At 37.2% G+C, this 10,915-nt stretch overlaps 1 protein-coding gene across 7 annotated transcripts in view; it reads left to right on the forward strand.

The window, feature by feature from the left end:
• The window catches only part of Wdfy3 (WD repeat and FYVE domain containing 3), a 269,996-nt gene that overhangs the window by 174,095 nt on the left and 84,986 nt on the right, over positions 1-10,915 (forward strand). For 6 of the 7 annotated variants that reach the window (XM_017802846.2, XM_017802849.2, XM_029555331.1 and 3 more), the window contains 6 exons: positions 1,516-1,589; positions 1,673-1,834; positions 3,742-3,836; positions 7,746-7,866; positions 8,358-8,575; positions 10,103-10,338. In XM_017802846.2, coding sequence (XP_017658335.1) covers positions 1,516-1,589; positions 1,673-1,834; positions 3,742-3,836; positions 7,746-7,866; positions 8,358-8,575; positions 10,103-10,338 — 906 coding nt within the window. The remainder of the gene's footprint in view (positions 1-1,515; positions 1,590-1,672; positions 1,835-3,741; positions 3,837-7,745; positions 7,867-8,357; positions 8,576-10,102; positions 10,339-10,915) is intronic. The other variant, XM_029555330.1, reaches the window with a different exon arrangement.

Consider the following 10,915-nt stretch of genomic DNA (forward strand, 5'->3'; position numbering starts at 1 on the left):
TCCCCTCCCCTCCCCTCCCCCCTCTCTCCTTTTTCCCGTTCATTTTCCTTCCCATCCCCTCTCTTCCCTCCCTTTGGCCCCATCTCTGTGGAGTTCACCTCTCAGTTCCAGGTGTATTTCTGACTTCTTGCTCAACCTTTCCATTTTTATGTTCTAGCAAAACCTTAACTGAATTTAACATCCCTGCCTGAGTTAGCTCCTCCTTTTAACTTTTCAGTTTCTATTAATAGCACCACCATTCTTTGGGCTTGAAACTATAAAATAAGCTTCCTTCTTCCTGTTTGTAACCAGTCTGACACAAAATCATGTAGATTGCACTCACTGTGTGGAGTCTACCCTTTCCGCCTCTCCTGCATCCTAAGTCAAGCCCTAAGCAGCTTTCGCCTTACCCACTAGCAGAACTATCACTTCTTTCTGCCTTTCCACAGGCTGTGCAGTCTGTGATCTCATTCTTTTGTAAAGGCATAATTATATCGTATCTTAGATTTGCTGAGATTTCCCTTTACATAATAAACTTTTCTCACCTTAATATTCAGAAGTTCTAGTTCCTACATTTCTTTGATCTTTTTTTTTTTTTGAAACAGGGTCTCTCTGTAGCCCCAGCTGGCCTGCAACTTGATATGTAGACCAAGCTGACCTCAAACTCACAGAGATCCGTCTGCCTCTACCTCACCTCCCAAGTTCTGGGATTAAAAGGATGCACCACCACACCCAGCTACCTATAGCATCTTTTATTACCCTAAACCACAAGTAACCTACAAATAATTCTTCCCATTTTTAGAAACCACAATTTTACAAGTATAAATAAAATAATCATAGCATACAAACATTTTCTTTGATAGATTCTTTAATGTGCATCTAAAAGAATTTGGGTTCTTTGAAGACTTATACCACGCAAATACCTTTCTATGAAATGAATCGTTTCTTCTTTCCCACCCTTGTGACTTTGTTTTTGTACATTTTTTTTCTGTGTGTTCTTAATTACAACAATATGATATTTGCTTTAAATAATCATTTTAAAAGGCATTTTTAAAAATCTTTTTTTATTTGTCTATGTATGTGATAGTTATAACGTTATTTATTCATAAGACCAGAATTCCATTTTGTGCCTCGATAAATTCTTTTTAACATTCTTGTACACAGGTCTGCTGGCCATGAATTCTCCCACCTGAGAAAGTCTTTTACCATTTTTTCAAAGGATGCTTTTGCATGACATACAATCCTAGTTGACTTCATTCTTCCCATACTGTAAAATTGTCAATCCCCATGTTCATCTTTTTGTGACATTCTTAAACATGTAGAACATTTATAGTAGATTTTAAAGGCATGATAATTCCATTTTTTTGTCATTTTGAGTCTGTTTATAGTGTTGTTTTGCTCTTTCATTTCCTCCTATGTTCAGTTAATTATATATATGAAGTTCCATGTGCTATGTTTTATTGTTTTTTGTGAAGTTTTAAAGTTTTGAGACTTTTTTTTTAACCTTAAATACACTGTTGTTCATTTTTATTCTAGGTCTGGCTCCATGCACCATATGAACTTCATCTTTCTTTATTTGAACACTTCATTGAACTGCTCACAGAGTCCAGGTACTAGTTAATACTCATGTAGTTAGCTGTTCGGTCATAGAAGACGTGGTCGTTCCGTGTAGTAAATCCTCCTTCTCTTACAGTGAGGCTTCAAAGAATGCCAAATTAATGAGGGAATTCCAGTTAATCCCAAAGCTGCTCCTGACTCTTCGGGATATGTCTTTATCCCAGCCAACCATCGCTGCTATCAGCAATGTGCTGAGCTTCCTGCTGCAAGGTTTCCCCAACAGCAACGATCTACTCAGGTACTGAACATGGCTGCTTGTCTTTTTAATCAACTGAAAGCGCCAGGGGGTTAAGATGAGCAAGATGAATGTAATTGCTTCCTGCTTATGTAATACTTGTAATGTATATTCAGGATATGAATGAGGCACGGGAAGCATGCGGTGCCTTGGCATCTTGCCATTATGGAGAAATAGAATATTGGTAAGAAAAGGTATGATAATCAGCCCATGGCATTAGTTGGCCGGGATATAAAATGTTCAGGTGTAGGAGACTAGGCTTGGTTGTGCTTGCCTTTAATCAAGGCCAGTTTGAGTCCTGCCTGATCTACATAGCAAGCTGCATAGTGAGACCCTGTCTCAGAAGGGAGGGAGGGAGGGAACAAGCCCTCCCTATTCTCAAGAGGATCTCTCTCTCTCTCTCTCTCTCTCTCTCTCTCTCTCTCTCTCTCCCTCCCTCCCTCTCTCTCTGTCTCTCTCTCTCTCTCGGTGGCTTACAACTGTCCATAACTCCAGTTCCAGGGGAATCTGATGTTCTTCCGACCTCCATGTCGTACTTATACACATGCAGGCAATATATTCATACACACAAAATAAGTAAAAATAAATAAAACATAAAAAAAAAACAGATATGGTTAAGAGGGACTGAAGAGATGGCTGAGAAGTAAGAGCACTTGCTCTACAAGTATAAGGACCTGAGTTCAGATCCCAACACCCATGTAGCAAGCTACTTTGATCCCATGGGTGCCTGTAACCCCAGTGATGTGTGGGCAGAGATTGGATCTCGACCTTGCTGGCTATAGCCTAGCCTGAAAACAGGAGCTTCAGGTTCAGGAAGAGACACTACTTCAAAGGAAAAAGGCAAAGAGTGTTAAAGTGGGAAACCAAGCACCCTTCTCTGGCCTCCACATATGCACAGGCATTCATACCTGCACACGTGTGCATGCAACACACATGTGCTCCTCTCTCTGTCTCTCTCCGTCACACACACACACACACACACACACACACACACACACACGCACGCACGCACGCACACTAAAGAAAAACAACCCATAGGTTAAAAAAAAGGAAATGTGGTTAGAGCATATTTATGGAGTCTCTGCAGAAAGTTTTGTATTTTATTTTATTTTTTATATATATGACTTTTTTACCTGCATGTATGTGAGTGTACTCATGTGTTCTATGCCCACAGAGGCCAAAAGAGAGCATCAGATCCCTTGGAACTGGAGTTGATTTTCATGTGGGTACTGGGAACTTAACCTGGGTCCTCTTCGAGAGCAGCCAGTGCTTTTAACCCCTGAGCCATCTTTCCAGCTGTTTTTGTTTGCTTGTTTGTTTGTTTGTATCTTGGTGACATTCAAAACTGGAGCTTAAGAATAGTTTTGGAAATATCCAGTTATATTATCACCATTTTCTGTTTAGAATTTATCCTAGCATTGTAATGATCACTTTGCTGAAATTACCAACAAACATCAAACCTTTAACTTTTCCTTTTACTTTATAAAGGAAGAAACAAGGGTCTAAAGAACTGATGCTGCTTGGCCCAGGTCACATGGTTAAAAGTGAATCAGTATCTTAACCTTGTCTGTATTTCCAGAATCCATGTTCTTGATCACTAGGCTACATTAGATACAAGTAGATGCTAATACATATCAGAACATGCAGATAGTGTCAGAACATTTTAACTTGATCAATTAAGCTGTTCAGTTTGTTTAGACCATTTAGTTCATGCATTAAAGAACTCGTCCTTCTAAACAGCTAGATTTTTCTTATACTTCAAAAACATGAAGGTTTACAAACATAAAGTAGAAATGCTGTGGCTTTTGTGAATTGATTTTTTGTTACTTTTGTTTTTTACGCATTTCTCCTTTGTGCATTGGAGGAGCAAAAAATGAAACTGCTAAGCTTTTTCTTCCTCTTTATTTAAGGTTTGGCCAGTTCGTTTCTTCTACTTTGCCAACTTTTGCGGTTTGTGAGAAATTTGTAGTTATGGAAATAAATAATGAAGAAAAACTTGAAACTGGTAAGTTGACCCTGGAAGGGTCCTGATCATTTGCTCTCTTCTAGAGCAAATTATACCTGCATTTGGTGTGAAAATATTATCTAACTTTTCTCTTTATATTTTTTATCTTTCATTGATATCTTTATCTTGTATCAAACCCCTATGCAAAAATGTAATGTTAAATACAAAATTTAATAGAATGTGAGTTTTACTTTAAAGGTAAAATCTTTCCTGGTTTTATATACCAAGCTTTAAATACTAAGCTTCTTCTAGTGTAATTAAATATTGTCTGATTTTTCAAATTTGTATGTATCTTTAGACACATATTATCAGCTTAAAAGTGGCATATCCATCTTACTGTTACTATCATTTATCTATTAAGTAGTCTTTTCTCTGTATTCAGTATCACTAAGAGAAAGATATTTTTATTGGGGTCATTTTATGTAAGTATAACAAAAAAAAAATTTCATAGGTTGTGAGTTCCTAAGTCCATGACGTGCTATATTTTAAGTTATTTAATGCATCTTTTTTGCCTTTTTTCCCCATGTAATATATTTTTGGCTACATATTCTGGGTCAAGAATTCTGACTGGAAAGCATTGAAAGGACCTTTTAGATGGACTTCCAATTACATTAACAGATCTTAGGAGTTCTTCCTCCTCCGCCTGAGTTCTGCATCTGTGGATTTAACCCAACCACATATTAAAACTATTATGAAAAAAGTTACATTGTCCCCAAGGCATACAGACTTCATTATATTCTCACTGTTTCTTAAATAACTAGTTACACAGTATTTACATATATTCAGTGTTGCAATAATCTAAAGATGATTCCAAGTTTAAGGGACAGTTTGTGTAGATTATATACAAATATGTCACCATTTTATGATGGAAAGGAACTTCAGTATCCGTGGATTTTGGTACCTGATAGGAGTTGTAGAGATAATCCCCCACTGATACTGAGGGATCAGCATACTGATGTTATTTCCCTGTTATATGATTCCAAAATCATATCTGTGTGATTTTTTTTAACTCTTATAACCATATGCTGAACTCTTACTGTAGTAAGGATCTTTCCTGTGCTTCTTGAATAAGAGAAGGGAAAGTTACCACAACTTGAAGGACAGATTAGGAGATTAGAGAGACTGAAACTTTACAGATTACAGAGTATGCTAAGGGAAGATAGGCCCGCAACATAAAGTTTTTGATTAATTACCTGTCATCAGTTCATTTGAACCCATGTTGACATTTCTTCGGTAAAAGAAAAATTAACAGAATTAAGATCAAATAGGTGGACAGTATTTATTGAACACATAAATATTCTATCTACTCTTGCCATAGCCCTATAACATAGTAACTACTGCATCAATTTTATAAGGAAACTGCCATCCAGACAAATATAAGTAAAAGGAAATTACCTAAGATTATACAGTGACTATATTTAAACCTAGATAGCCAACAAACATAAGCTTTTAACTTATGCCATCATGTGCAAAGATTATTCCTAAGTTCTGCATTCAAAGAAGCTGAATAGATATGAATTAGAAAATAAAAATACTTCAAAGACTGTTGAAAATATAAAACATTCTTATTTCAGTTATAAAAATATTGTAGGAAAAATATTCCTCTAGATTCCACATATTTTGCTAGCCATTCAGTTCAGTAACTACAGTAGTGTTGTAAATTCTTCTTAATGGTGAACACTGTAGTAAGGATGTATAAATTTCCATTATTTCTGTAGAAAAGCCAAGCTGATCAGGCTGAAGTTCTTGTTGCTTTACTGCCATTTGACATGGTAAAGTCAGAAGCATGCTGCTGCTCCAGCCTGTGAATGATACTTATTATTTAATTGCTATGGACTAACAGTTGTATCAAATATGATAAGATAATTCAAATCATGTTTTTTTCTTTCAAATAGTACACACAGTGTTCAGGATAGACATGTTCAAAAAGAGAAAACTTGAATAAAATGATGCCAAACACTGATAATTAATGAATGTAAATAATATAAAAAGCATGAAATAGAGTGGTGTAGTATGGAAAAAGCACAGTCTGGGGGAATTAACCTGTGAACTCCTTCTGGAGTTCATTGGTTTAAATTATATTTGAAAACTAAGGGAGACAAAATTAATAGAAGACCAAATAAAAATTTATAAGGACTTTTGAGAGTTCTAACTTTCTGTATGTATTGTTAAAGAAAGTAGTTCTTACCGCAGCTTAGATCTCCTAGTGCGCTGTGGCTGATGTGCTTTGTTGCTGTTTGTTAATTTTATGAAACAGGGCTCCTTGTAGCCCCAGCTGGCCTGGAACTTGCAATGTAGACCAGGTAGATCTCATAGAGATCCACCTACCTCTGCTGGGATTAAAGGCATGTGCAGATACCATTCCTGGCTTCCAGGTGATTTTTAACAGGCAGGGAGGATCTTGAGTTCCTGGGTGAGCTTGAAGTATCATAATGAATAAAGCAGTAAATTTACATTTTAAAAGATCATTTAAAGGTTTTGGTTAGTCCGTGACCCAAACAAGTACGATAGACAGCCATTATGAAGTTGAGCTTCAGCCTCTGGAAGCACAAATGGAAGAGTGGTCAACCCTATGGCTTTTCCACAGTGCAGCAGTCCAGCACTATGGGCTTCTGATGTCCTGGTCTTGGGTTTCTGAGACGCTCCACTGAGGACCTCTGAGCTCCTGTCTTCCTCTGCCTTTTTTCCGGTTTCTTTTGTGTGTTTGTGTGAATTTCACCTCAGTTCTGTGCTATATAATTCTAACTTTGTGTTATGAATTGTATTTGTTGAATAAACTTATTCCTATTTTCAAACTTTCTGATATCAACATAAAACACAGCTCTTATCTCAAAGAGAATAAAAGGAAGTTTATGTTTGAGCCAGTTAGGAGTGACCATAGCCTGGAAACAGAGGTTCAGGTTGCCCCAAATAACATGTGGAAATGGCTTCATGAAGGTTTTATAGTTACAGAACAAAAGTAAGTCATAATTCAAGGAGTTTTTTTAAATACATTGGTGGAAACATCAAGTAGCAGGCTAAGCAAAGAAGAAAAACTACTGTAGGCCTCAAATGTGATCTGATGACATGCTTAGCTTTGTGGTAAAAGCTAGTAGTCTGCTCAGTTCATACATTTCACAAGGTTTTAGCTGATCAGACACAGAAGTAGAGAGTGGACTTAAGATAGTCCGATAGCCAAAGATAATTTGGGTCTAGATCTGCAACATTCCAAGTCTGTAATTAGGAAATTTCAATCAATTAGCCTAATAAAATTTTTAACATGGGTGTCGCTTTTTCTAGGAACTTCAGTTCACACTAGTAAATTGAACTGTATCCTTAAAGAAATAAGAAATTAAGGACCTGCCTGGGAGATTGATTTTCTGTAGTGATTATTATTTTTATTCATATAGTTATTTTTAAAAATTATGTGTATGTTCGTGTGTGTGTCTGTGTCTGTGTGCGCAAGTGCCTGCTAAAGCAGGAGCCGTTGGATCCCCCAAGATCTGGAATTAAACACGTGATTTTTGGCTGCCTATTATGGTAGTAGGAATTGAACTTGAGGCATCTGAAGAGCAGTAGCTGCTCTTAACCTCTGAGCCCTCTCTCCAGCCCTGCTCCTAGAGTTCTTACTGCTAGCTTTCCTCCATTGAAGATGGGAAAGATGGGAAAGATGGGAAAGACTGATGTAAAAGAAGACTGAAGTCCTCATTGTCACTACTCTAGATAAGGTCAGGGGTAGAAATGAACAAGTTTGGAGGTTCTGAAGAGAAAGTATTTAGCTGATCCTTTTTCTTATCTGCTATAGTGGAAATCACTTCTAAAGAAAAAATGTTTCCTAAAAGATTAGTTTTCAGGGAGCTTTCAAGGAGCTGTGTTAGATATTTTATCCTATATCCGCTGGGATTTCTGATGCATTTATCCTCCTTTTAGGAAGTGAAGAAGAGTTTGGAGGTCTTGTATCTGCTAATCTTATACTTTTGAGGAACAGACTTCTAGATATCCTGCTAAAACTAGTTTATACATCTAAAGAAAAGACAAGCATTAACTTGCAGTAAGTAAAACCTTTTTAGAATTGATGGTCAATTTTATTTTTTTGATTGATTGATTGATTGATTGATTGATTGATTGATTGATTGATTGATTGATTGATTGATTGATTGATTGATTGATTGATTGATTGATTGATTGATTGATTGATTGATTGATTGATTGATTGATTGATTGATTGATTGAGAGTCTCACTATGTAGTCCTGACTGGCCTGGAACTCATTTTGTGGACCAGGCTGACATTGAACTCATGGAGCTCCCCTGCCTCTGCCTCCTGAGTGTTGGGATTAAAGGCATGCACCACCACCCCCGGCCCCTTACTAGTCAATTCTTGTCGAGCACAAGATGGAATTGCCCCTTATTTATGTAGAATTGTTTTAACCCTGAAGTGGATTCTATTTCAAGAATAGGGCTCAGTCATAGTTTTCTTTTTAATTTGAAATCCTAATTCTTAAAACTATTTTTTTTCTTTAATCCCATTTTTGTTTGAACAGAGCTTGTGAAGAACTGGTCAGGACCCTGGGTTTTGACTGGATTATGATGTTTATGGAAGAACACTTGCATTCTACCACAGTTACAGCCGCCATGAGGATTCTTGTTGTCCTACTGAGTAATCAATCTATTCTCATCAAGTTTAAAGAAGGACTCAGTGGCGGAGGATGGCTTGAACAGACAGATTCTGTCTTAACTAATAAGATAGGAACTGTGTTAGGTATGCGACTTCGGTAGTTCCCTGCTGTAAAATAAGCTGCTGTGTCGTTTTTTAATCTCACCATAGGCCTGCACCCTTCAGTTTATCTCACAACCATTAAGAGCCATAAATATTAATAATCAATAATAAAAAGAAAAGTTTAGAAGCTTCCAAATTCAAAATAAAGCCAGGCATAGGGTTTTAAGATTTGGAAACAGTGAATTTGTGGTGCTTTTATTCTAATATATGTCCTTTCTTGATCTATAGCAAAATAGCTAGCACAGCTTCAGTAGAACTGAACACTTGCCATATAATAACTTGTTGCTTATTTATTCCTTAACTAGATAAAGTCTGAATGCATCATATATATTTCACAGATTAAATGCCAGGGACTGAAGTCCTCTGTCACACAGCTGAAAAGTGTCAGAATTCAAACCCAAGCAACTCAGATATCTATGGCAATATCTAATGCACATGCTCATGTGATTCAGAAATGAGATATGAAAAAGCTTGGTAAATTACTGTGCAAATTTTGTTAATTACAATGTACTTCAGATGATTAATTCATCACAATGAGCAATTTGGTGAAGATAAAATACTTAAAAGCAACCTAGACATAATTGTTCTTTTATTATGTTAAATAATAGTCCCTCTTCATCCTAGGAAAAACAAAATGAAGAAATGTGAATCTCCATTTTAAGTAATAATAATAATACCTTTAGAGTAGAAATCAGTCATTTGTCTATTGGCTTCTGTTCACAAGAGGTTTCTATTGAAATTGTGGCTGACATTCACTTTGTAATGAACATTCTTAGGAAAGGGATGGCCAAAGAACATGTTTGGGTTGCATCCTGAAACTTGAGTACAGCTCAGGACTCCTGTATAAACAAGACAAGTGGAAATGCTCGTGCTGTTAGCCACATTAGTGCTCACTGGCCACCAGTGAGGTCCCAGAGGACTGTGGGTGACAGCTCAGTCTCTGGAGAACACAGCTACATGGGCCTTGGTTTGCCAGCCCCCTGCCTGGCCACTTTCTGATACATTTCAGGTTGTGTTGTGAGGAAGATCTGATCTCTAATGCCATACAAAACTTAAAGTTGACAGGTTTTTGGTGATTTTTTTTCAGGACAAATGAAATATATTACCTATATTTTACAAAGTATATTTGAAATTTCATTGCAATACCATCCTCCATTAGACTATATTTTTAATTTCATTAAATTCTTTGGGAAATATGAACAGAAATGTTAGAGCTCTCCTAAAGTCATTTTTATGAGTAGAGTTTATTTTGCCTTGAGAAGCATTTTTACACTTGTGTATCTGATTGGCCCCCAGTATTTCACAGTCCGTATCCTAATGGACAGACTTGCTAAAGTCTAATATATGGTAAAGTAAAACTTGACTGAAAGATCTTACTGCCTTGGTTTATAAGAATACTCAAGATAGATGTGTCACCCCCTCCCCACCCCCACTGAATTACTCTCTTTTTCATTAGTGCAGCACAGTTACCAGTTACTGATTTTCTTGCTGACTTTCCTCTTCTCTTAGGATTCAATGTGGGCAGGAGTGCCGGCGGGAGATCCACACTCAGGGAGCTTAACCGAGATGCTTGCCACTTTCCTGGGTTTCCAGTTCTTCAGTCTTTCCTTCCTAAGCACACAAATGTCCCTGCCCTCTATTTTCTCCTCATGGCCTTGTTTCTGCAGCAGCCAGTGAGTGAGCTGCCTGAGAACCTGCAGGTCAGTGTGCCTGTCATCAGCAGCCGATGTAAGCAGGGTTGCCAGGTAGGAATTACCTAGTAAGGTGTGTCACTGTAAAACCTATTAATTCTGTCACTTCTCTGATACTTAAGGTTTGATTTGGGGATAAAAACAAATCTAAAATTTTCTAGGTAATTTTCCTAAAGGAAGTCCTTTGTCATTGTTTAGCCTCTTTTTCTTTCTTGTTCTGTATGATTATCTCTATGTAAGGATTTTGAATGATGGAAACAATGATCTAAAGGATGTTTTTGAGTAATGACTACCTAAAAATGTGATTTCACTTCCAGAGAGTTAAAAATCAATGAAGGGGCCAAGGAGATGCCTTGGTCAATAAAGCATGTGTTGTACAAGCAGGAAGACATGAGTTTGTATGCCCAGACCCCACAGAAAAAAGCTTAATATGGCAGCTCATGCATATAACCTTGGGCTTGAGAGTGGGAAGGAAGAGACAGTCATCAGATCCCTCATTAACCAAATGGATGAGCTTCAGGCTTAATGAAAGGACACAGTCTCAGAAAATAAAGGTGGAAAGCAAGCAAGGAAAGACATGCAACATCAACATCTGGCCTCCACATGCACTTGCATGCATATATATATATAT

This window comes from Nannospalax galili, unplaced genomic scaffold (assembly GCF_000622305.1).
Source record: "Nannospalax galili isolate Female #2095 unplaced genomic scaffold, S.galili_v1.0 scaffold405, whole genome shotgun sequence".
Taxonomy (NCBI): Eukaryota; Metazoa; Chordata; class Mammalia; order Rodentia; family Spalacidae; genus Nannospalax; species Nannospalax galili.